This window comes from Ambystoma mexicanum, chromosome 1q, assembly GCF_040938575.1.
Source record: "Ambystoma mexicanum isolate Mex_15411 chromosome 1q, UKY_AmexF1_1, whole genome shotgun sequence".
Lineage (NCBI taxonomy): Eukaryota > Metazoa > Chordata > Amphibia > Caudata > Ambystomatidae > Ambystoma > Ambystoma mexicanum.
In genome coordinates this window covers 1,215,763,004-1,215,790,904 of record NC_090922.1, presented here as the reverse complement: position 1 = coordinate 1,215,790,904, position 27,901 = coordinate 1,215,763,004, and the positions used below count along the sequence as shown (strand labels likewise).

The 27,901-nt window shown below is 42.6% G+C and overlaps 1 protein-coding gene across 1 annotated transcript in view; it reads left to right on the top strand.

The window, feature by feature from the left end:
* LEPR (leptin receptor) overlaps positions 1-27,901 on the top strand; it is a 1,083,230-nt gene that overhangs the window by 937,151 nt on the left and 118,178 nt on the right. The window contains exon 16 of the mRNA XM_069641975.1: positions 3,587-3,769. Within this exon, the coding sequence (XP_069498076.1) occupies positions 3,587-3,769 (183 nt within the window). The remainder of the gene's footprint in view (positions 1-3,586; positions 3,770-27,901) is intronic.

Sequence of the window (27,901 nt, the reverse complement as noted above, 5' to 3'; positions counted from 1 at the left end):
GTAGTCTGATAAAGTAGGTTGAAGAGGATACAAGACTACTTACCTGGGCGAGTGATTGATCAAAAGTGACCCTCAAAGTCTTTATTTTGTCTTTGGTCTTGATTATGCAATCTCCAATTGGGAATTGTAGATAGTCCGTGCTAAGATTTTTAATTCTATGGCTAGAACCTATAATCATTAGCTCTTTTTTTATCGCGGTTAAGTGCCAAGCCATTCATGATTGTAGATCTTATTTATAATTTTCACATCTTCTAGATAATCTCCTGTCAGGGTGATGAGTGTCGTCTGCGTAGTTAGAGAAGCAAATCTGATTATTTTCTAGCAGTGTGAAGAGTGGGGTCGTAACAATGTTATACAGGATTTGTGATAAACAAGCCCCCCCACAGTACCCCATAGTTCAGAGGGACTGGTGCAGATTCTGCAGTAGAATTGCAGACTGTAATGTTTTTTTTCCCCAAAAATGATTCCATCCAGGTCAGCGCTTGATCGCGGAAATTAGCAACTTCTTGAAGTCTCTGGAGATGAAGAGAGTGATCCAATAAATCAAAAGAAGCAGACAGATCCAGCACCATTAGCAGCATAGTGTGTCTGTCGTTGATCCTTCTCAGCATATTAGATTTAAAATCCAGGAGTGCAGATTCGGTGCTATAACCCAGACGAAAGCCAGATTGATATCTATTCAAAATAGTATTATTCTCAAGATGGAGTAGGAAGAAGGGGGTATAACCGTGAGGTCAGTGCGCTCAAGCCCTTGATTCTATGTTTCGGCCGGCTGCGTAGCCATCTCAAGGTGGTAAAACCCTCACGCACCCGAAACGACAGAATTAGAAGTTTGTGTGATGCAATTAACACTTAGCCAGATAGTCCAATGGTATTGAAATAATATTAGCTATGAATTATCCTTGAAAAGTACAAACAAAAGTCCATACATAATTTTGTTGATTGCTTTTAATCTTATGTTCAGCCGACACGTGCTTCAACCCTAGGTTGTTTTCAAGGCTGTATGTACCATACATATTGGCATGGGCATATAATAGTCAAGCAAAAGAAAATATTTTTTTTAAATGATAAAACAAAATTGAAATGTGGTATGTGGAAATAATAAATAATTGGTGCCAAACAATGAATAAAAAAAATGGTATTAATGCAAAATGAGCAGTAAATGAATAACTGGAAAGTTCACATACCATTATGGGCCATTGAAGGGGCATAGAAGAGAAATGCTCAAATGAACAAGTATCAACATGGGTTAAATCCTTGATAAAGTATCTATCATGGGGTGCTGATAGTATAATTAGGATAGGGTGAGTATAATATTGATATCACACTGTTACCAGTTGTGGATCAATTAGCACATGCTATTGCTCTAACTCATTGGAAGCAGTAGTGTGCGGCACCCTATAGCCCGTGCCCAGTGCTTATGCATAATATGGTCATTGTGATGAATTGCAACTGTCCCCCAGAAGCGCCGTTCAGTGAGTATTTCAAAATGGTGGGGGTGCAGTTTGATGTAAGTCTTACCTAATAGAGATATTCCAGAACCTGATGAGAAAGTGTAAAGTGGTATTGTAAACTAGATGGTCTTGTTGTGACCGGAGAGCTTAAGTATTAGCACTAATGCCCTTGGTATTGCACTTACAAGAAAGTTAGATGATTATGGGCAATCTTGCAATGTTGGCATCTAATTGCTTGCTGAGGGGGAAATATAGAGCCTAATGGGAATCAAAGGATCGTCTAATAGGGCACCTGTGGCTCTCAATGCACATATCCTATTTCCATTGATGAACACACTTCAAAATTACTTCTAACTACTGGAATCACATCCAGCTCATCCCTTTGGTGTTCCCAGTTGCCAGTAGAACTAACACTATTTTTCAGCGAACAATTCTAGGCCCCTAATCAGACAATAAGACCAGGCTAAAAATCTGCGCCCCTAAGGTCTTGTCTTTGCAAGAAGGGTCCCTTTCTGCTGCATATAGAATCGTTATACGCAGTAATACAATAGACACACCATTGAAGGGAACGTAGCAAACAAACAGGTAAGATATACATTTTTCTTTTTGGAAGCGATTTAAATGGAGAAATACCAAGTAGCTTGCTCTAAATAGAGCTGTCGTAAGTGCTGTTTGAAATACTGAAATGACCATTGAGTAACAGGGAGGTATTTAATTTCAAAAAATTAAAAATAGAGAGATTGTCAGGGATATTATCATTTAATTTGTTTTTTTTATAAAATTGTCCTGAATACACATTCACTTTCCCGCTCATGGTATATGCGCGCTCATAGCAAACCAAATGTACTTATGGTGATCATGTATGTGCTTTAAAAAAAGTCTACATTCAAGCTAAATGCAGCTTTAAAAATTCAAGTTTCCAGTGTATTGATCATTCTTCATTGTAGTAACCATTCGCATTATTGAGATTGATTAAAATGTGTAATTTGCTTATATTTTAAATTGGTTTGATTATTTATATATTTTCAATAAATCGACCTTCTATGTACCGCCGTATTTTTTATGTCCTGCAAGGGGGGGGAGGTTGTAGGGAATCACTAATGGCATGTCCCAGGTTCATAAAAAAACCTTTTCTTAATACACAACAGTTGTGCATGCCACATTCTGGGTGGGTGGAAAATTCCCCTGAACTAGATGTTGCTTGATGAAAACACCCTACACTCAATTTCCGCCAGCTAAGTCATTCTGAAGATGAAGAGCAGCAGCATAATTATGAGCTGAGACGCCCCATGATGGTTTAGCCAGTGAGGGAGAAGCACTGATAGCGTGCTCAGTGCTCAGTGCCAAGATAAAGAAGGACCCCTCTCACCGGCTATGCCAAGCCTCTTGACTAGAGCAGGTCTAATGTGCTTCAGAAGAGTACCAAGGAAGAAGCCAGCCTGCAGATGTTATGCTCTCTGCTACAAGAGAGAGAGAGAGAGAGAGAGATTTCTGCAGAGGCGTTGCTATGGGGGAAGGGTGGGTGGGCAAAACGGGCTATAGCCTCGGGTCTTTTGGCTGTAGCCCCGGACAGAAGCTCAGGGGCTACAACCAGAAGGCGAGCTAGCCCTGAGGCCCGACAGTCCTGACATCAGCGTAGCCCCGGATCTTTGCCAGACCTAGCAGCACCCCTGGATACCTGGTAGGCTTCCCTTGTAATGAGATGCAGAGCCTCACCCTACAGAGTTGATCTGGACAATGGTGGTTGCATCAGTGTTTCAGCATTCTTCAAATTCCACTCTGAGCTTCAGATATGAGTTCCTGTTTAATGACACTAAAACCTCCCCTGACATACAAAACCTGTTGCAGGTATGAGCTGCTGTCTGTTGCCTATACATATAGCCTCTCTGATCCTACTATTTATCTGTAGGTACCTGGCTACCCTTAATTCATTTGATGTTCCAATTAACATGACTACTGGAGTCACAGAAGAGAATTAATGTTTCTTATAAAACAAAGTATATTCTGAAAAAAGAAGTTCATTGGCAATGGTGTAATTCTTTAGTTTACACAAGCCCCCATTTTATATGTCTAATCTGTACTCCAAATGAACTAATTGGAATTGCTTTTTGTTACGTTTGTTTCTTTATTAGTGAGCATTGTGCATTCTCTGAGGGTGTATCTCATAAACAACACTTGTGCCGCCATTTTCTGGACAATCGTTCCTGGTGCTGGGGAACCCACGTCGTATGTTATTGAATGGGAAAACCTCAGTCAGGAAGAAACAATACAGTGGATTCACACGCCGCCGAACATCAACAGATACTATATACAGGGTGAGCATAGTGGGAAGTTAAATATATTCGCTTAACTATTTAACCAGTATTCAAAAGGTGCATTTCAGTAAATATTGTTTTCTTTCAAAATTGTAATTCTGTTTTGGCATTCTTTTCCTCGCTAAATTGCTTGGTGCTTTGCAATTATGATGTGCCTTGTTAAATCCCTTCCATTCTCCTACTCCTCGGCCACATCCATTAATGTACTTCATTAGAAGAAATGCTGTTGTGTCTGTGGAACAGTAGTATTTGCAAAAGAAAAACATTGACACGAAGAAAAATGTTAAATTTTATTCTGACAATATTTGTGTATGTCCATGATTTTTCCAGTAGTAATATCACTGGTTAACGTACATACAGCCAAACGTTTATGAGAAAGTGCACAATCTTCATAACTAGTTGTACGTAATATGTTATACACTATTAGTACCCAGCGAGGGAAAATCCGCTTGTATCAAATGATCGGATTGCCCCTCGCCAGGTTGCTACCCGGCCGACAAGGACTCACCTTCTGTGGGTCTGAGCTTTGCATCTTCCAGAGTTCCGTCCCTTTCTTCAGCAGGCCACCATGGAAAGGGAGAAGGGAATACGTGTATTTTTTTAATTGCTGCATGTAGTTCCTTCTCCTCAATCCCTGGCAGACATTATTTTAGCTTTTTTTTCCACGAGAACGGTTTCAACGCTGTTTCTCAACATGAGACAAATTGCTATTAGTACCCTGGTACAAAGTGAAAGCCTGCACTACCGAGCCTATAAAATCCTAGGTTTGTACCCTCTGCGGCAAAACCCTCACAGGACAAGGCTGCAGTGTTGAACGAAGCAGGAGCGCAGGAGGTGCTGCCCGATTTAAATGTGACACTTTGTTAAATCCGCGCTACTGAGCCTATAAAATCTGTGGTTCGGACCCTCTGCGGCAAAGCCCTCTCAGGGCAAGTTCGTGATGTTGAACGATGCATGTTTGCAGACGCTGCCCGAGTTACATTTAACATGTTTGTTACGTCCACACTACTGGCCTATAAAATCCGAGGTTGAGACCAGCTGCGGCAAAGCCCTCACAGGACAACGCCATGGTACTGAATGACACAGGTGTTTGTCGACAAAGGGGTCTGAGGTGACGACAGTGGGTGCAGACGATTCACCCTCCTGTCTGCGGCCGCCAGGTAAGAAGTTGGGGAGTTTGCTTGCATGCTCTGGGCTTCTTAGCCCTTCACACTGGGCCTCTTCTTTGACTGTGTCCCTCACCTCCACTGCAACCTACCCCACACCCCCAGCCCCTTGCTTGGTGAATCCCGTTCCCCTGTGAGTCTTACTTTGCTGTTCCCTTCCACCTCTCCTGAGCTCCCCTCTCACCCTTCCTCTTTGTCCCCCACTGTCTCGCATGTGCTTTAGCCCCCTCTCCATCCTCGGCCACGCTCACGTCTGCGCATTCCTCAGAATTTCCGTAATCATGTGCCTCTTAGCGCCTTCCCATCCTTGGCCATGCTCGTGCCTGCACGCCCTTAGCCCGCATGGCCCTTTGCAATCCCTTATTGCGTGGTTCCTCGCACTTTCCACCCTTGGTTTTGCTCACAGCTGCGCGTCCCAGACTGTGCGGTACCTCACAACTGCTGATCACGTATTCCTCGCACTTCCATCCTTGGCGCACTCACAGCTGTACGTCTCTGACCGCATGGTCCCAAACAACTCCGATTGCGTGTGCCTCACGCCCTCCCTTCTCCAGCCTCCTGCACTCACGCACCCCCCAGGGTCCTTGCCCCCTCCCCCCTGGGTCCGTACCCTCACCTTCCCCCACCATATCCTTCATTCCAGATGCTTTCCTGTACTGTATTGCCTGTTTTATGCTGAGCTCTTTCCCTCTTCTATGTTTTCTTCCACATTTACTGCCCTATTTTTGCATTGTATTGCTCTGTGTTCTGCTGTATTCTTCCTTCCTCTAGGTTTTCATTTGTCGACTGCTCTGGTCTTTGTATATTGTTCTGTGTTCTGCTATGCTCCACCCTCTTCTAGCTTTTCTTTTTAGTGAATGCTCTGTATCTTGTTGCCCTGATAACCTGATTATTATTTACCGGAATGCCTTCTTTTCTGCCTTGCTCTCCCATCTGAGCTCTTGTCTACTTAGTTTAAATTATTCACTATTTGTCTTGTCCCTTTCCATCCTGTCTGCTTGCACCCCTCCTTATGTCCTCACTTAGTGGTACCCCTTACCTTTCCCCTCCACCCCTCTTCTTCTCTCCTCTTTCCCTCACCTGCTCTATGGTGCTCTCTCTGTTCCTCCTATCTTATCCAACTGCTTCTCTATCCTGCTCTCCTCACTAAGTCTGGTAGGAAGAAGTTCAAAAAGAATACCCTGGTCTCCAACCCAGGCGTCCCTATCGCTGACACCTATACCAGTGCTTCATCCAGACAGACCATCAGTGACATCGACTTTGTGGTTCCCACGCAAAACCTATGGACTCTTCATATGGTCTCTGTGCTCTCTCCTTTCTCGTTGTCTCCCATTAATGGTGGTACCCGGTGGGAGGCCCTCCTGACCCACTTCCACTCCTCTAAGATCATCATCAATGTTTACCTGAATGGCCCCATCTTGTTCCAAGCCTCTCTGGCCAACCTTCTCCTCTTTGATAGATGCTTCCCGCACCTCATCAATTTCCTTTCTTTGCCTGCTGTCCCTTCTCGCCCTTCTCCGGCTTCCTTGCATACCCCCTCTGCCTCCTCCTTGGCTACCTTGTCCTCTCCTGCTTCCTCTTCTGCCCTCCGTTGGGCCCCTTCTACACCTCTGCAGGGTGTACCTCCAATTTTAACCCCTTCATGGAAGTCTTTCAAGGTTGGCAAGCTTCTCCTTATATTGCCACTCTCAACTCTCGCTCAGCCGTCAAACACTCCTCTGACATCTGCCGCCTCCTGGAAGAACTCAACCTTGATGTCCTCGGTCTCACCGAGACATGGTTCATGGCCAGCTCTGTCACAAGCTTTGGCAGTCTCCTGCTTGATGGCTACAAGATTCTCTCTGCGCCCAGATCCAACCGTTCCAGGGAGGGTGTAGCCTTGATCTTCCCGGCGTGGAATCCAGCCACTGTCATTCCTATGCAGGCTTACTCTTCTTTTGAATACCTTGTCTGCAGGATTTCTCTCTCTCGTGGCCACTCTCCTACCATGGCTACTATCTATTGACCTATGCAACTCTCTCTCTCTTTCTATTATTCCCTCTAGCCTGGCTCACTCTGCAGGGCACACTCTGGATGTTCTTATCTCCTCAGACCTCCCTCACTCTATCCCTTTCACCATTCCTCTCTCCAGGAGTGATCACTTTCTCTCCTTTCCTCCCAACTCCAGCACTGCTACCTACCTTCTCGGTCATCCGACCCATGAAGTGTGTGTCAGTTGAGGCTTTTAGCACCACCTTCTCTCCCGCTCATCCAGCTCTGGCTGACTCACATCCTGACACAGCCCCTTTCATGCTCCACTCTTTTATCTCTGATACTCTTGATGGTCTTGCCCCTGTCATGAGGATCCACTTGAAGCCCAAAGCCTTGTGCAACTCCTAGTATGACTCTGACCTCATCACTCTTAAACGCAAGTGCAGGGTGGCTGAGAGGAAATGGCTAGCATCTTATGCATCCTCTGACAAACTGGCCTGCTGCCTACTCCAAAGGCAATACCGGCTCTCTGTCCACAGTAAGAGAGCCTACATCCAAGCCCGTGTCTATGCGGCATCTAACAACTCAGACAAACTCTTTAAAATCTGTAAGGATTTTGCCAATCCTGCTGCAGTCTCCACTTATCCTGTCCCCTCCCAGGCCCTCTACATGGCCCTGACTTCTAATTTCATCTCTAAAACCCAGGACATCATGTCCAGCCTCTCTCCTCCCTCTACTCTCTCGTCTAACTCTGTCCTCCTATGGTCACCTCTCCTCCCTCTTTCTTTCCTCTGTTCACCCCTGATGAGGTTTCTAGACAAGTCCAATCTATGAAAGTATCATCAAAACAGGTTCTTCCCTGTTCTTCCAAAACCATCAAAGACCACATTCACACCCTTATGTCTCCTTGTTCAATTGTACTACACTGGTCCGAGTCGTTATAACGCCTAGGCTCGACTACTGTAGTGCACTTCTGGCTGGAGCAGGCAAGGGCTGCATCAAAAAGCTTCAGGCACTTCTAAATGATACAGTCCGATTTATTAAAGGCACAGTAAGAGGGGATCCGGTATCCGTTCATAGGTTGCCAGTGGAGGCCAGAATTTGTTTTAAGATGAGCACTATTGTGCCAGAATATGTTTTAAGATGAGCAGTATTGTGCATAGATACCTATATGGAAATGCACCAGAATACCTGAAAGATTGTCTGATCCTGGAGAAACATGTTAGAGTTACTTGGTCTAAGGATTTGATGCATCTGAACCAACCTAGACGAGTCAGAGGCAATGGATGCTCTTTCATGGTTCAGGCAGGGCTGATCTGGAATAAGCTTCCCGCCGAAATGCCCATGGAAGAAAACAGCACCACCTTTAGAAAACGCCTTAAGACGCTGCTGTTTGTTTAAATTGTGAGTTGAAACCCTGACTGTAACCCTGACTGTTATATACGTTGCACCCTGATGCCTGTGGGCTCCAGTGTATTATAAACAAATAAACGTAACCATAAACCTATCATATCATATCATATCACACTAAATACAGAATTCTGAGCCCCACAACGAGGCACAAACGTGACTAGGCCTGTAGCCAGGTGATGGCCTATTGGTGCAATGAGAGTTGGTCTGGGTGCTCATTGTTCTTCTAATAAGTATTTATAACTCTGTTACTACCACATACCTTTTGGTTTGTGTGTGTCTCACTTGCATGCCCTCTTTTGGGGTTCAGATTGCTGTAGGTGGGAAAAGGGTAAGAACATTCTAGTTCAGACCTGAATAGCCAGACCCCTTCAGCTTTTGTCAGTTCCCCGCTGACAAGTAGTCGAGTAAGAAACGTGTGACCCTGTGGTTTTGCATAGTGTCAGCCTTGAGCTGGCAACCTTTCTGCTTCCAATACTTTGGACTGTCTCATTTATGGGATACTTGTGCCAGGATATAGTGGTGTTGAACTTGAGTGCTCCAGGCGTTCTTTGGAAACCATATAAGCATGATGAAGGCAGGAACCCTAGCAATCATCTGAATTGGAAGAAACCCATGGATGGGAGCCCAAGTAATTTAGGTTTGGTACTGACCCCCAGCCAATCATGAGGAATATAACAAGGATGTATTCTAGAAGAAGGGACCCACAAGGATTTGGAACCTGGGCAAGCTTTACCTGTCATCTCTTCTGCATCGCGTTTCACAGAGGTCCTCTATCCCATTATGGTTACATTCTGCAGGTTCTATTGAGATCCGGGAGTTTATCTCTGGTCCTGGTCTTGACGTGAAATGCAGGAAGTACCTGTTCCCATGGGACTAGTAAATCTTTGCCTTCAGAAGAAATAGGTCAAGCTTGCAGCTTCTGTAGCAGAGCGTGTTATGATTTTGTCTTTAGGTAGGTACAATATTGCATACCTCAACAAAATAAAGGAGCAAGCCCTCCATATTTTTCATTTGTTCGTTTTCGTTCTTTATGCTTCATTTGGGGAAAATATTGACCTGCATAAGAATCAACAACAAAAGTACATAATATATCATATACACAAATATAGTAAAACACATCAAATAAGATGATTCTCATAAACTCAATCATCAACATTAGGCACATACTTCACACAAAGCACCTGATAATGTGAATTAATAGCAAAACGTCAAAGCATTGGTGTGTGAGCCTTCCCCTCTATTCCCCCCCCCCCCAGACCAGCTTAGTCTATCACAGGGCATAGATTGCAACAAAACAAGACTAATTAAAACAATGTGCATATATGATTATTTTGTGTTAAAATATTTGTTGTGCTAGATGCCTCAAGGGCTGCTTTCTGCTTCTCAAATTGCATTGCATGCAAGGAAGTGTGCCTCACAGTATATGATATAGGTGTCATTCATAGATGGGCACTCGCTCAATGCATCCAAAGTTGTCAAGATCCCTGACTGTCTAATAATCGGGTTCAACCAGTGCCTCCTGAGTCACTTGTAAGTGGAGGCGACGAAAATGAAAGAACCGAATCCTTCATATTAGCTGCACAGCCAGGACAGATGTAAGATACACTAGCCCTCCAATGGACCCGAAAGGCAGCTATTGGAAGATTGTCCAGTCTTAATTTGACGTACATAGATCTCATCTGCAGTGAATCGATAAAGTCAACAAATGCCACAAAATGTGGATGATCTTTCAACATTAAGTATTGAAGTACTGAATAAATAGGCTACACTGGGCACTATTGTGTATTAGCACAAGGAAATCGTATATGACCTCCTCTCGGTCAATTACAGTGTTGAGAGTGCAGTCAATACATACTGGTATTGACTGCATTGTGAACATTCTGTCTTCGGAAGCATACAGGGAAACAACAATGCAATCTCTAGTCAAGATTTTGTTTCAACAAGACACTTCCTCTCCGACTGGACCTTTTCTTTTGCTGCAACATGCTATTTAACACACGAAAGAGAAAACATTGGAAGATGCTGTCTTTTTCTTATGGAGAAACCATTTACTTTTACACAACACCTAATCCATGATCATGTTAAACTTGGACCAAGTTGCAGTTAAAATGGTTAACCTATGAAGAGGAGAGGATAGGTTTGTCTTGGAAGCAAGACATCGCAAAACAGCACAGGTTTAAATCCCGGCACGTACTTAGAGACTGGTGTTAAGTGTGTAATAAAAGATGAATTATGACAACCATGTTATTTAAATGCTACAACATATGACCACATTTAATTTACTAACTCAGTTTGTTTACTTTGCTAATTCTTAATGCACCATTTTTTGATTCACTGTGAAAACTCAAAATTCTGTATTGCTACTACTGTTGCATGTCTCTTTAGGATAACCGCGACCGGCCAGAGCTCTGTCCTTAAGAGGGGGGCTTCCCCCCAGCTACCATCCTAGCTGAGAGTAGGGTCTAGCATGGTGCTGTGTGACAGTGAAGCAATCAGGGGCTGATTTGGAGCCCTGAGGATGTCTCCTCTGTTCTTTGCGCAGTGGCAAATTTGCTCTAGCTACAAGTAGAATTATTTACATGGGTTTAGAAATGTATCCCTTTCCCACCTCATTTGTCAAAGTTCTGTTAACCTACATAGCTGGTGATTTACTCAAAAGATCACAAGCTCTGCAGCCCGTCCACAACGTTACACCTAATGAACAAAATAGAGAGGGATGGAGAGACAGAAAGACTTCAGGGAGAGAGTAATAATGCATCAGAATACACAGTGTTGTTCATTACTAGCATATCACTATACCGACGTGTCTCAGAGTCAAGTATGACCGCATTGTTTACAATAAATAGTTAATATAGTCTCTCTAGATCGAAACAACATTTCATCTTTAAACCCTCAGGTTTTCTTACTACAATCGCATAGTATTCAGCCAAATTTGTTTGATCTATTCATCAATCTATATAAATGCCCCAAGCATGGGGCCTTTACAACACAGAAAGCCCAGTGAAACCCGATATAGGCTTAAACCATATTCCTATTAACACTGACACAAAAGCCCTGTCCAACCTTAAAATACACTGCTCAAATCAAGTCTCAATTCAAGAGCAATACTATAGAAAACATTCAAAACCTACTCTACTGTTTCCAAACGAACCCAAAAGCTTAGATCAATAAACAACCAGTGTGAGTCAATATATATCTTCTTCCTATACAATGTGAAACAGATATTCACTGCATCAATTATAACAGAAAAGACCAAAATTAGAGCACATTATTCAAGCAAGCAGAACCCATCAAAAAAGAATCTAAGGTGCAGCTTAGAACTTCACCCCCTGCATCGTCTGACAGGATCTCAGAATAACACTGTCACAGCAAGTCAGCCAGCTCGGTATACGGGGGCTGTCATCACATATTTATAGGGTATATGTTGGAAAGTCCCTTAGCATCAAAATTGCTGTCCTTCTGTGGGCCGAACCACAGCTTCTAATGCTAACATGTATGACATGGAAGGTAGTTCCTTCCACCATATGTGTGATGTAGGTAAATCATTTGAGAAGTACTTCCCCTTTTAGCAGCTTGCTAAAATATCATCCCCTGCAAGTCACTCTGCAGCATTTTGCAATTTTTCCAGTTCTTCGCAAGTCGCTCTGCAGCATCTTTCTGTTGTATCAATGTAGCATCTCTCAAGTCGAGGGGGGGTCATTACGACCTGGGCGGTATGGGATACCAGGCACCGGTAAGGAGACCGGTGCTGGTAATCCCTTTCTCCCCTATTCCAAGGTCCCTTGGCGGGGACCGTAAGGAACGTGTGGTCTGACCACACGTCCCTTATGGGTCCCTGCTAAGGGACCAGGGTGCTAATAACAGACTTGCAAGTTGCGAGCCCGTTATTAGTGCCCTCCCATTGAGCCCTATGGGGGCTCAAATGGGAATGGGGAATGGTTTGTTCAATGGGGACTTACCGGTCCCGCCAGGGTCGGACTGCACCGGTAAGTCCCCATTAAACAACACCGGTGCCGGACCCGTTATTGGAGGCAGTCATGGCGAAAATAGCTCCATGACTACCACCAATCCCGGAATGAGGCCCAAGGACTCTACGTCATGCTTGATTTTATACTGGTACAGAGACAGACTGCTCTTTACTCCCTCAACATGGAGAATAAAAATGCATTTGATTTCACGGCCTACCAATGCAGTGATTAAGCATATGAGGTCTTGCATAGACCTGCTTATAACTACGTATATGCATGTATGAATGAACAAGCTGTTTAAAATTGTTAAGCACTTTGTTATTATTTTATATATGGTTACATGAATTACTGACTATAAGGTACTACATACAAACACATCTCTAACTATGGGGCTACTTTGCAATCCGAGGCTAGTATACGCCTTTAGGAACATAAAGTGCTTTGAGTATACTTCTGGTGTTTGAAGTATTATGGTTGCTATTCTAATTTTTTCATTTTGCAGTATGGACTGCCCTTTATGTATATTTCACAATGCTGGCTTCAAGGCACTACATTCTACTCAAATCCTTGTCTAGCTAATGAGGGAAATTCTGACATGTAATAGTATCTCACTCGTTGCTTCTACCCATCAAGGCAGAACTGGTGTAATCCCATGGCACTAACATCATTTGCTAACAGCCTTACAGACCTCAGGAGGGGTCATTATCACTTGGGATACTGTCCATTCTCCAATTTATGGCTGTTGGTTTTGGCTCGGGCCATACCTTGGTGGCAGGTTATTATCCCGCAATAACAACCCCTCTCTCAATCTAGAAGGCTTTAGTGTTTGTTTCAGGGACCACTGTTTACTAGCATCTTTTATTCAGCTTCTTTCACCTAGCCTTGCAAATGTGGGGTGTTTACAGGGGTTCATTAAACCCATGGTATTAGATAGGAATGCTAGCCTCATGGTCCATTGATGGGTTAATGCCCCGGATTGGCTCAGGATATCCTAAAGACTCCTTACAGATTTGGTGATTGCTACATTCTAATCCAAAACAGCAATAGCTCCTGATTGATAACAGTAGCTCCTCACTGGTAACCACATACCAGCCTCACAGTATTTGTAGTCACACTTAAAGCTTCCCCCCAAATGGGATTTAAAAAATCGGATTTCATTATTCATAATGCGGTCAAATCTATCAAACAAACTTCGACTCTAAAAAGCCGCTGAGACATTTTTGTCCCTATATATTTCATATTTATGGGGGGTATATCAAGAGCTTTGGGGACAGAGAACCAATCACTGGGATGCTGTTAAGGTCACCTGATATCCCCGGTGGCATCCGGAAGGCTCTGAGAACTGGAAGCCTGGATGCGTAGTTGCCCAGTGCTGAATTATGAATATTAGTTATTTGTAGGGTGAGCTATCCGTCCTGCGTTTCTTGTGCATGGGCACTTGATGTTTGTTGGCGAGCTCCCCGAGTTGCTTCACTGGTGCAGTACGCCTTCCTTGGGCCCAGGCCTGCTGTGACCCCAAATCTGCTGGTAGGCAGGTAGGTTTGTTAATTGTAAGTCTTTGTTCTGTTTATGGTGGGAATTTGTTAATGTCTTTTTAACTCCTTCTTTTCAGGTGTGAAGGTCTTGATGATGGCGTGCCGGATGGAGAGTCACATTTTCTAGGTAACAGAAAGCGTGAAGCGCAGCGCCTTTATTGTCTTTTAAAGCTAACCTGTGTTTTCTTTTTCTTCTCCTCACAGGCCGCTGTGGTGCTGCGAGTTGATGAGAGCGTGATGAAAAAACAGGCCCACGGAATCCGTTTAGATAAGTACAGTGATGTGCGGTTGTTTAATATTGAAAGCGAACCTGAATAGGTCTCTTTTCCTTTGCAGATGTTGCTGTGGTGCTCTTGATGGAAGCGTGGCATAGCGCGATGGAATTCAGGTAAGCCTGTGGAATTCGATGTTTTGGAAGCGCGCATTCTAATATTGTTTTTCGCTTTCTCGTTATTGCAGGTCGCAATGTTCGAACAGCAGCTGTGGTAGCGGTTCGCCAGAAGTCCTTAAGCTAATACTCACAGGTGAGTGATGTTCCTTCTTCTCTCGGTTTCCACAGATTGCAGCACAGTTGAGAGGCTTAGTGCTGTATGGTGTTTTCTCAGGTAAGACAGAATAATCGTGTTCTTGTTCTTGCAGGATTACAGGAAGATGCTGAAGACCAGGAGCTGGACACGGTGAGCGTCACGCTGCAGGTTGCAGAATAACTTGAAGTGTGTTCTGCAGTCAGGGTGTGCTTTATATTGCCCAGGTAAAGTAGTACCAGGGAAAGTAGTTCCAGGCCTGCCACACCCAAAACACTAGACTGCATGGCTTGGTTCTTAAAAGTAGACTGTGTGGGTGCTTCCATGTTGAATTTAAAGGCCCATGTATATAAATGGGACCTAGTTTGAACAGTGCTTCCTTCCTACATATGATTCTGGTGCCAATGGCACCAGGACTGGCTCCAGGAACCCTTTTGCAGTGGTTTTAAGGCCCTTGTGGCCCCTCACAGTGGTCATGACAGCATCCATTTACCAATAAATCAATAGTACTTTATTTTGGTGATGAAGCTCATAAAAGTACAAATGCAATATCATACAAGTCAAAATGCATAAAATCAGGTCAGATGCATCCATTTAAACCATTGTCTGTTACCCAATTACTTGTGGTCTCCAGATTGAACCTTCACAGACTTCTTCATTAGATCATTTTTGGATGGGGATTTAATCCGGTCATTCCAGTTCCCCTGGTTCTTAGTCATAATTTAAAACAATGCAGGTGACTGTAGTCACTTTGGTTGAAGGCAGCATGTTGGGATCCTAAACATGGATCAAACTGTTTTTATTTAAGAGGGAGTTACCCACAGTCAATAAAGCATGGGGACACACATCGCAAATTTAAGGGTATATGGTGTGACACCTACCCTGAAAGCCATTGAGGAAGGACATCTATGTTTGTGCTCTTGTGAAACACCAGCACTAACAGCTTCCCCTGGCAAAAAGTGGTGAACAGTAAGGATGAATTGAAAACTTGGGTTGCAGTTTAATTTTCCGTTACGCAATGCCCTTCACATATTTGAATTGCACTGCACGTGCTGTTCATCAAATATGGCTTCATTTGCTAATCAATTGAATTCTGATTAAGCCTTTGGAATTGCTATGACCGTATGTTATGTGGTGAAGGCAAGTACTTAAAAAGATATTGACCAGTGGAACAGTGAATGTGTTTTTCCATTTATGTCCATTGGCCTTGTTTAAGGATTATGGCTCATTTAGAGATTGAAGGCCGACCGAAAGAGATACAGTCTAATTCTCCCTAAAACCCAACCATTGCATCTATGCTTTGCTCTCTTGTAGCACTGTTCAGCTCTCTGGGCTGCAGCTAGCAACTGACTTTCACACTACTGGGTCTCCTTTTCTCTTTTCTTTCATTTGAGGTAAGATGGCACGATGGCACCCATCCCTTATCAGATGTTTTGGTCTTCACAATGAGCTTCTATGGAGTATCTCCTGTTTAGAGCATGGATATGTTGCAGACAACAACTTGCAACTGCTCAAAATCCTGCTGTTATTCTTCACTCAATACAACCTCATTTGAATCAGGGACTTGGCCACTTAACCGCTATGGAATATTAACCACTATGCTGTTGCAGTGGTGGCACAAAGCTAAACAAAATACTTCTGAGACCAAAGAATGCCCTTAATCATGTTTGAATTTTGGTAGGCTCTCAGACAATGATTGCCTGCATATTGTGTTATCTGGGCTTGGGCATCCTGCCAACCAGCTTGTGAGCATGGTGCACTACTGTATATTTTCCTACCTGACAGTCACATGCATTGATGGTAAGTCTGGACCTTTGGAGATACTGTGAAACATTCCTTGGCGTTGTGAGATTTTCCTTTAAGCTGGGACTGAAGATCGCTATGGCATCTAAGTACGATAAACAAACGTCTTTCAAACCAACAAGTACATGGTGCCCCAACTTCTGGAATCCAGCAGGGGCATTCTTTGATTCTTTAGGTGATGACTTTCGATCGACTGCTACACGCTCTCTGGGGTGACATATGTTGTCTTCTCCTTATAATATTTTGTTATGGTAATTGCCATGTAAACTGAGGTCGAGTTAAAGGTATTTTGGTGCTGAGATGACTCTAAGTGATCTACCAGGTCATAATCTCATGGGAAAGGATGAACATCTGCCATGGTGTGAGCACTCCTTTTTTTTGGTATTTGTTTATGGTTACACAGTAACCTTTACAAAATGTAATGTTAATAAGTCATCAAAACTTTACATATTCTTATATCAGTATTTTACAGTATTTTACAAAATGTTCCTTAAAATGTTTACATAGCAAATCATTTCATCATATTAATACCACATAAGAAAATTAGGTTAAATATTTACAATCCTACACAATAACCACTACGAACATACTGAAACAGTTTCATAATAGAGTTAGATTGACCACTCTTTCATCGCAGTAATCGTGTGCCCAGATCCCAAAGGCACTTTCTTTGAGATGATAGAGATTAATCCAATCTTACTTTTAAATATTCCTGTATCACTAACCTCAAGGCACGTGTTAACACTAAATAAAGCTAGAAATACAAAAATGTCCATACTTTGAAGTCATGTTAACTCAGCCTGCACTTGCAATTTGCAGGTATCCCTTAGAAAACATACCACTGCCAACTGCAATGTCAGTCTCTTGCCATGAAGCATCTCTAGCCACAAGATTTCAAGATCCACATTTGCTGTATTGGGGACAAATTGGCTAAAACTATTTATACGTTCAATTCTTAAACCATCACATTCAGTTACGATATGCTTCAATGTTTCTGGAACTTCTGCTTCCTTACAGTATCTGCATACGAAGGAATGGTGACTATTGCCCTCTCTAACATCAATGATTTCACCAGTATTCATCACATCCAGTCATCGACGCAGAGGGAAGAGGGCAGGAGCCCTCCCCAACCCAGAAGGCCCACCAAGCACACAAGGTGCATGGTGCTGTGAAGCTCCCAGCGGCCTGCCTGACCCTGCCATGATGCTGTGCCTGACCCCCGCATGTCGGGCGCATTGCGGCACCATTACGAGGCTGAAGCTCGTTCCCGGCATTATTTTTTGAAAATCTCCCACCGCAAGCCTCCACGAAGGCCACACAAAGGCCCTGTTTGCCCCTGTTCACCGCTGAGTGGTGCAAGGTGTTTCTTTAACTCCAACCTGACTCTATGGACATGCGTCTTTAACAGGTACCTACCTGATGTAAGTACTTCAATAACTATGTAACATAACCTACTATTTTATTCATAATATTGCAGTCAGCCTCATTCTATTCCTCCTAAACAGCGCTTTTGGCCATGCTCTCTGCCTGTGCCTGATGTTCCACTGCTCAGGTAACTCAATATTAACTGCTCATTGTCTCAAACTAAACGCCTCAACCAGACTGTACTGACATGCCTTTATTGATACACCCTGCATCCTTTTTCTAACTGCCTACGCCGATGTCCCTCCTCTGTAACTGCCTATTGCCTACTGCCCACTATTTGATTGTCGCATTTAGCTGTACTGTATTTAGCTTACTTGCACTGAAATCAGCCTTGCCATATGACTGATGTTATCATTGCTCCAACCTTTGCTTCATGTTAGCTGCTGCGCCGCATTACTGTCAGTGCCTTGCCTTTGATTTGACATTGTACTTGTACTAGTCGCCTTATCCCAGTCACTTCGCCACATCATTTCTGTTAGACTCAGGTATGCTAGTCTCTGTGCCGTACTATTGTTAGTGTGTTGCCTTGATTTGCTATTCATTCTATTGATTCTACATTAGTTCGCTTATCCTAATCAATGCGCCATGATAGACATAGGTATGTTATAGCCCACCAATCACTGTGCCGCATTACTGTTAGTGCCTGCTAGTGCCTTGCCTTGGGTATGTTTTTGCACCAGCATTAGCTTGCCCCCTCAGATATATTAGTTAGTCGATGCACCTTATTTTCCTAGTACAGGCCAAAGTAACCACCCTAACTGTGTACCATAGTGATTACAACAGGTAGTTAACTTGAATATACCTATTCTAGTCTACCTATTCCGCACCGCATTGCAACATGTCTTGGAATCAGCCGACTAGCAGCCCATCTGGCTCACCTAGGACTGCCTACTACCCTTTACCAGGATGTACATTCACGGTCCAGGCAAATTCCCAACAGGTACCCTTTCTAAGATTAACGCTTCACATCGTCTCTTCCCTCATACTAGCATTACAAACTAACAGCCTGCTCACTAAAACTAGCACCATGATGCTCTCCTGTACTACGACCCCTCCCAACACTCTCTTCTGCCCTACAATGCTAGACACTCAAAAGCATAAAACTGCACAAAAAACGAGCCAGTATCAAGAATACTCGACCGTACAGATGCCTTGTAGTACTACTGACACAAATGTAAGATTGCGCGCTCGCCTATCCAAACTGTATGAGTTACCAGCCAAAAAAATGGAACAATTAAACCACCTAAAAAAGTGCCTACTCCAGAAAGTAACTGCAGAGCCCAATACTAGTCTCACCAATCACAAAAGACCTACACTGAACCATACTAAACGGACAACCAAAGATAGTCCTAGCACCACCCCCACATCAGAAAGCCACCGACATAACCTTAAAGGAGCTCTCATAAATGCTAGGTCTATAGTTGCCCATGCAACCGAAATATCAGATATTATACTAACAGACAACCTGGACTTCTTAGCCATATCAGAATCTTGGTTACATGATGCAGCAGGCCCTGCCCTATCGCTGGCAGTCCCCGATAACTATACTATCCTGCAAGCAGATAGACATATCTCTCGAGGTGGAGGAATAGCAATTATAGCCAAGGCCAACTTAGACCTGAGAATTGTTACAACACCCACTATGAAATCTTGTGAATGCCTCATGGTCAAAATCGCCACTGCCAAATCACAAACACTAAATATCTTTCTTATCTATAGACCACCAGGTCCCATCAGAAACTTCTCTGAAGATATTTCGACAGCCGTGTCCAATAATCTAAAAAGCACCTCCCAAACATTAGTGTTAGGTGACCTTAATCTAGGTTACAACGATACTAAGGATACCCACTCCACTGCCATTGCTATGACGCTGAAAGAGCTTGGCTTCTCCCAGAAAGTTAACTCACCCACGCATAACAAAGGTCAAATCCTCGACTGGATAGCAGAATATAACTGCGAGGTAAACATCATGTCTATTACTCCTCAGATTTGGACAGACCATCATCTCCTAGTATACACATTGGCAACTAACTTAGCCACGGCCCAGTCCTCGCTTGCCCCACCTTCACTTATGAGGAACAAAAAACTCATGAAAGTTGAAAAACGGCTTCCCCACATAATACCTAAACTTAATTCTGTACCGGACAATATGGACCCAAACTCTCCAGTCAAACAGTACAACAAAGCCATGAACTCAGCCCTTGACAATATCGCACTGCTCAAATTAAGGAATAGCAAACCTGTTAACACTTGGTTCACCCCTCACAAAAATCTAAGACTACTTAAAAGAAAGCTTGAAACTGCTTGGAGACTCTCCCCATCAGCAGAAAACAAACTAAACTTTACTAAGGTCTCAACCCAATATAAGAAAGACATCCTCTTAGCCAAACAGGAGACTTATAATAACAGAATATCTCAATCTAAATCTATTGTCAAAGAATTGTTCAGTATTCTGAAAGAGCTGGAAACACCCATTGTACCACAAGAAAACTACATCAAAGACAAAAAGTAGTGCTCCAGCATCCAACATGCCTTAACTAACAAAGTCGCGAATTTACAAACCAAAATTGCCCACAAGAAAACCTCTCTAGCACCTCAAACTCCTAAGAGCACAGCTCCCCCACCACATTATAAACAAGAAACACGCTTTAGCTTCTCTAAAGTATCGAACATTGAGGCGGAGAAGGTCATACTGGGACTTAAACCGTCCAATTGCAAAGGTGACCAATGCCCGGCACAATTTATTAAGGATGCTGCGAGAGAACTCTCGCCCTTCATAACTAAACGTATCAACTCCTCATTCGCTACCAGTACTGTACCGAACAACCTGAAAGAATCTTGGCTATTGCTATTAATGAAGAAGCAAACCCTTGACCCTGCCATTCTTCAGGCCCATCACAACTGTTCCATTTCTTCTAAGAATTTTAGATAAAGTGGCCTATATTCAAATACAGAACTTCCTGGAATGTAACTTCCTACTAGGATCTCGTCAATCCGGATTCTGCCCACAACATGGCACTGAGGCGGCCTTAATTGATCTTAAGGCCCAAATAGATGAGTTTAGAGACAAAGGCAAAGCAGCCTTACTCCTCCTTCTAGACCACTTGGCTGCATTCGACTTGGTTGACCACAAAGTCTTATGCAGCCACCTAGACTCCGCAGCTCACTTCTCTATGGAGGCTATAACCTGGATTGAGTCTTTTCTGAGCTACCGGACCATGAGAGTCTTCTCTCCATCGGCCTCAGCAGACCCGATCCCTATAACCTGCGGTGTACCACAGGGATCCTGTGTGTCACCACCACTCTACAATGTATTCACTAAGCCCCTCTTCGACGAAATGGACCATTTGGGTATCGCCTACACGAACTATGCAGACAATACCCAAATCCTCCTTCCACTTTCAGGAGATTACGCTGTGGATTTGGCTTTGGTGAATAGAATTTACAGCATCGTTCAGGCATGGATGGCAACCCATGGACTATGCCTGAACGACGACAAAACTGAGCTGATTATCTTAGGCACCTGACCTACATATCCAAACTGAGCCCAGATTATGCCAACTTCACTATTGATGGCAACAACATAAAAGTAGCAAAGGAAGTGAAGACCCTAGGCTTTTACCTAGACGCCACCCTGAACTTCTCTAAACTAGTCAACTCCTTAGCCTCTGCTACTGCATACACATGCAAACTTATCAGAGCCAGTAAACAATTCCTCTCCACTGACAGCTGCCTTACGCTCACCAGAGCCTTCATACTTTCCACATTGGATTACTGTAACGCCCTCTACATTGGAGAAAATAAACAGACTATCCATGAAATACAGGTTCTCCAGAACAATGCCCTGAGAGCAGCACTTAAGATCAATAGAAATTAGCATATTTCCTCTACTAGAAGAGAGCACAAATGGCTATCCATTTTTGATAAAATCCAATTTAAGATTGCCTCCCTGACCCACAAGTGCCTTAATAATAATGCACCGCCATACCTTACGGACAGAATCTGTAAAAAAACCTTGTCCATACCGACTAGAACAGCCAAATCTAACTGCCTCCAGTACCACGATTCAGACTCTCTACTATCGGAGGACACAGTTTCCCAGTTAAGGCTGCGCAATTGTGGAACTCCCTACCCCCTTGTATTAGAGAACCCCAGCCCTTCTCTAAATTCAGACAGAATCTGACCAATGGGCTAAAAGAAAATGATAAATCATCACTTTGACTAACACCGTCTTGATGTCTACCCTTCTGCTTACTGATTCGCTTACTATGTGATAGTCCACTTGACTCCTTTCCTGATGTATTGCGCTCACTTTAAATCTATGCTACTTGATCATGCAATTTACACTGTATATACTGATGTTCTATTGTATATTTCTTCCTGCATTTCATGTACACATGTACCCTGCAACTAAGCTGAACATATCCTTATATTCTGCACCCTGAAGCCCCTTGGTCTGGTGCGCATTATAAATAAATAAACTAAACTAAACTAAACTAAAACATTCAAGCGGAAGCGCATGAAATCCTGGCTCCAAATCCTACCCGGAAATTTAAAAAGATATGGTTCAGTAGTTCCAATTTTTTTACTGTAGGGCAACACAAGATGTTTTTACAATTTATATTTGGATACGTCTTCCACAGTCTGATTCCAATCAAAATGTTGTAACAGGTTCTTAACTTTCAAAGGATTAGATATAAGGAGCTCGTAAAGAGTACCCAATCTATACAGAACTTCATGCATGTCCGCCTCCATATCATGCACATGCAGTGAAACAGCAGAACCATTCTGGAGGCCCTGGCCCATAATTGAATGTAAGGTGGAATTTTTGCAAGTAATCAACTTTCTATAAAGAGAAAATCTTCCCCATTCTACAACACCTCTAATAGACATGAGCCCAAGCTCATAGCGGAGAGCTGGAAGGGGAACACATGTTGGCAAACATTTAAAAATAACTTTTAAGATTCTGGATTCATATTTTGCAAGTTCATTTCTGCACCATAGCGGCGCAAACTCGAGTCCATAACAAAGCTGAGCAATAGTCTTGCTTATATAAAGTCGCAGACAAGGGAGAATTGAGTATTTACCATATTTAAAGTCATTTTTTCTCAGCTGAGATACAAGAGGAGAAACCTTCTTTTCAAGATATTCATGAACATTTTATTTTTTGTTCTTACCAAAAACAGGGTATCCCAAGTACCTTATTACTGGTCTCACAAGTAACCATTCATGATTCAAAAACCAAGTGAACTTAATAGGGCTTTTCCTGTAAGATAGACATACAATTACAGTTTTGTTTTTTATTATTGATTAACAATGAATTAAACACAGTTGCTTAAATACACTAAGAAGTCGTTGAAGTCCAAGAGGCATGTGATCATACAAAGTGACATCATCAGCATAAGCAGTCCAGCACACACTCTTTCCTTCAACTTTGGGTGGAGCAAAAGCCGTGGTTTCCAGAGAGATGCCCACATCTGAGATGTAAAGATTAAAGACAGTTGGTGCAAAAATGCACCCCTGTCTGAGTCCATTACAGACTATGATGTCTTTAGATAATACACCAGCAGAGTTTAAACAAATTTTTATTCTAGTGCCTTCATGAAGATAATAGAGTATAGAGAATAGAGGGGAGGGCATCCCAAACTGGTATAACTTGGACCACAAAATAGTTCTATCAAGAAGATCAAATGCTGACATAAGATCAATAGAACCAAGATATATCGGCAAATTTCCTGATTTCCATGCATTCTCTTGCATGATAGAGATCAGAAGGCCCCCAGCATCTGTACCAACATTCCGCCTAAACCCAAACTGGAAAACAGACAGAATGCTGTGTGAGTCCATCCACTCCTGAATATGTGCCAAAATAATGGCGTCAAAGATCTTAGACTCAGCATCCAAGAGGGCGATGGGCCTGTCATTGCGAGGACAAGCCCTATCGCCCCTCTTGTAAACTGGAACAAAATAGGAGAGAGGCCAGCTATCAGGAATAGTCCTAACTGACAATATGTCCTTGAATAGCATGTATAGAATTTTTGACCAGAGTTCAATGTTTCCCTTCACTACTGCATTAGAAAGCATGTTAGGACCTTGGGCGCGGGAAGGGGAACTACAGGAGATTAGATTTGTAATCTCTGCCTGCCCAAAAGCAATATTCCAGGGCCAGCATTGTATATGCAGAGGAACTGACCACCCTGAAGCAGAAGGAGCATAAAATTGCCCAAAATGTCCTTCTGATACCTCTGGTCTAACAGATAGCGTTTGTGCTATTTTGTAAAGTTCTGCTTGTCTATTTATCAAAGCCCAGAAGTCGGATAGAGATGCCAACATTACTTTGCCATCGTTTTTGACTAGAGCAGGAATGGAATCTTTCTGAAGGGAGATATTAGGAATTGTTCTTAATTCCCTGTTCCTTCCTTTCTTAAGATCTCGCATTGCTTTACAGTATGAATGTGGATGGTTCCTGCTGGACATGCTAAGTTGCTTACCTCCACATGTGTCCCTCACTGCGGTTTCAACATAATGTTCGAAGGCATTATATGTTTATAAGGTCAATTTCTTACTAAATTCTCTATTTGGAAAATCATATAGAAAAACTGTGTTTACTTTCTCAACGTTCCCTTTATGCCATGTGATACGATAAGGTCCAAAAGAAGGATCACCTTAAGGATCTTATGATCACGTTTTTGCATAGGAATCAGAATCAATTCTTTGACGAGGTTGAAAAACCCCTCAGTGGCAAAAACTTGATCCCACTGGTCCAAGTGTGGCAATCACTGGTGGAGTTTAACAAGTCATTCACACAGTACAAACCCCAGTCTTCAAAAAATTGAAACCATATCTTACCCTGGATGCGTTTTATGGTACCACCCCTGTGGGTATACACCTTTTCCTTATGTAATATTCTTGTTAGAGGTGTCCATACTACGGCAGTTCCCTACTTTAGTTCCCATTCCAAATTGAGATCACCAAAAATATTGATATTCAGTTCGGAGCAGAGTTCTTGACATTGAAGGATGACAAGATCTATGCATCCTATAGTTTCTTTCAAATCAGAATCTGGGGACCAGTATAAATTGACAATCAGTAGAAATACTAGGTGCTTCGATTTATTGAACTCAAAAAGGACAGCGATGATCCCTTTAATTATGTTACATTTTTCCAGCATTTTCCCTTGGAGGTCATTTCTAACCGTGATCAAGAGCCCACCTGAAGGTCTGCCTTTTGATTTCTTAGTAGCAAGTTCCTGAAACAACATATAGCCATTCAGAGAAAGCGGGTGAGTGGCCCAGGTCTCTTGTATACAGACACAGCTACAGGTTGAGAGTATATTACACAATTCAGTGGAATTACTTAAAAACCATGATCCCCTAGAGTTCCACGAGATCAGGCTGACCTCCTGTGATGCTAAGAGTTCTCCTTAAGCCCCTGGGATTTAGAGATAGATTCTCTTAAGGTCAGCGCTAGCCATCTCAATCTGCTTCTGTAGAGGAGCCAGCAGGCTTAATGGGTTCCTCACTAGTTGGATTTAACATGTTTCCAGGGATTTCTCTCTGATCACCTCCCCATGGTTTCAGAGGGCCTTGGCTATAATTCAACAAATCATAGCCATATCTGTTAAATGATTCACCCTCTGAGAGAGCAAGCTCATAAATAGCTCGCAAATAATACACAATCCTAACAAAATCAAATCTGACAGGCTGAATAAAATCAATTAACTTGATGTCCCTAGATGAAATAAGGGATAGACGGGGAATCTCATTAAAGAGGGAGTGGATCCTTCCACGAGTAAGGGAATAGGGTCCTCCATTAGGAAGTATATCATTTAAAGTAACACTAAAATCATCTATAAAATGAGGCTGCCTCAGAATCCCCTATTCAGTACAATGTTTTTGAGTTGCTGTCTGATTTCTTGCCTCCCTTTGTGTGACATCAAATCTCTTCCAAATTCCCCATTTCTGTTGTCCATGTAACCATCCTCCCACTCTCTGTTCTGATGTATTCTTCCTGCATCTTTGGAACAACCCAAATTTATCGCACCAGATCCCTCTCTTATGAAGTCATGAACTGCATATACAGATTTGTCCTCTGCATTGTTGTCGCCTGTTCCATCTCTCGTTAATTCGCAAACTGCATTCACTGATTTATTCATGATATTGTTGTCCGTGCACAAAGAGCGAGTATTTATAGAAATCATTGCATTCTCTTCTTCATGAGGAGCAAGGCTATTACTAGTTCCCTCATTCTCTCTCATCAACGCCTTCTCAAATTGTAGGGGCTGAAGAGCTCCACGATTCAAAGGAAATTGAAGTAGATTAATTAGAGATTGCTGTATCAAAATTCTAATATCCTCACTAGGGAGAACATTACTACCATTCTCAACAGCAATAGCAGTATTCTCTACTCTTTTTCTCAGGTCTTCCTTGCAACATTAGTGATGTACAGTCATCGCATTAGCTTTAGAATCACTGACTGTTTGTTGATTTGTAGGGTTACCTAAATTTTACAAATTATCATTAGTAGCAATGGGGGGATTTCCAATAGCCTTCCAATAGTTTTTTGTGAAAAATTGCTGAATACCAATCCCCACTTTAGATCCATCTACTTTATTATCATTACCCTTAATGCTTTCTGTGAGATTACTTTTCTTATTTTTTTCTATAATTTTTTTGTTTATATTCTGTACTTTGCCGTTATGTTTCATAGAATCTGACAAGGAGTCTGCCGCTTCTCCATATTTTTCATAAGCATCCTCATTTTCAGTCAGCTCTATTGTTCTCTCCATACCTGCTTCATGTTCATAGCTATTTAAATCCATTGTTTCTTTGTTTCTCATGTTACGCCAGGAATTACGGGAGGGTTTATTCTTTCCTTTCCCCAGCATTGGTTGAAGTTTCCCTAATGTACCAGCCGCGGTTTCAGTGATGGAGTCGCCGTCATTTCCATCCTCAATTTTGATTTTATCACTCTTACTTTTAATTTCAGACCATTTGTGTGAGCCTTTTTTATTTCTATTTTTAGTATGATCCTCAGCCTCTTTTGTATTTTGAAGAGTGCCTTTAAGCTCTAGTGCCTTTTTGCTCTCTTCATCAAGCTGTGTCAAGTCTAAGGCGCCTTCTCCCACAAATAGGGTTCCGATATCTTTGGTATTAGAATCTGGATTTTTTATTTTTGAAGGTGGTAGATTTTTTTGTTTTTTTGCCTTACTTGGCTTCATCAGTTTGTTTAATAGCTCTTAGTTTTAGTGCCCTGGCACGCATCTTTTTCTCCAGCCTGGAAATACATTGTTTAATAGGTGTATCTTGATCCGAAGTGGAAGCCTCTTCAAGGTCATCAGCGCAATCAGAAATCCTTTTTGATTCTAATTCTATCACTTCCAAAAGGACAGAATTGGGAATTAGCCCCAGATTGGATCAATGTATACAAGTTCAAGCGCTCTGCATCCCAATCAGATTTTATTAGTTTGATTGCACGCTCTAGGCGCTCGATCTTGTCTGTATTAAGGTTAACTATTTTTTCCATTATCTTTAATTCATCGATTTTATCTATCTTCTGATCTGACAATCAATCCATAGCTTACTACTTCAGCATAGGACTTCAACCCCGACTGCACATTCCTGGAGGAAACTTCTGTAGGCTATCCAAATCACTATTGCTATTTTGCATAGTTTGCGTGCTTTGGGTCATTGTAGGGGATTTAGATATGCCAGGGACCATAACAACCTCAGACGCATGTCGTGCTTCAAGGGCATACATGTACCCCTCAATGCTTAGTTTGTCAGCACTGTCAATTATAAATAATCTAAGTTCTTGTAACTTTACATGAGTCATTTTGTGGCCCTTGTCTAAGAGATTAAGGACACGGGTCAGCACAGGGAATGACATCTATGCAGATAACAGATCTTCCGGAGTAGGCCCATCCGTCAAAGGAGAAGAATGTAATGCTTCATGATCATCGTGAATAGGTAATTGATTGGAAGCAGAGAGGCTTGAACATTTGTGAGGTTCTAAAGGAGTCAATTCCTTCCCTTTGTCCTCCAATCCTTCTGACTCCTGTGTGTTAATACTCTGTAATTCATGCAACTGTCCTGGTATCTGATACCTGACAGGTCCACATGAAGCCTCCTCACAGCAATGGCCCTTATGTAAATGAACGTTGTCCCCCCCTCTAGCTCTAATTGGTGTAGATGGACCCCATGACAATTGTACCCTTTTGTCCAGCTCTGCCAGAATAATAGGTGCTAATAGAGACGTGTCATTCAAGGGTTTAAATAAGGGCTATTCCTCTGACAGAGAGGCGTAGGATTGAAGCATTGGTTCATGC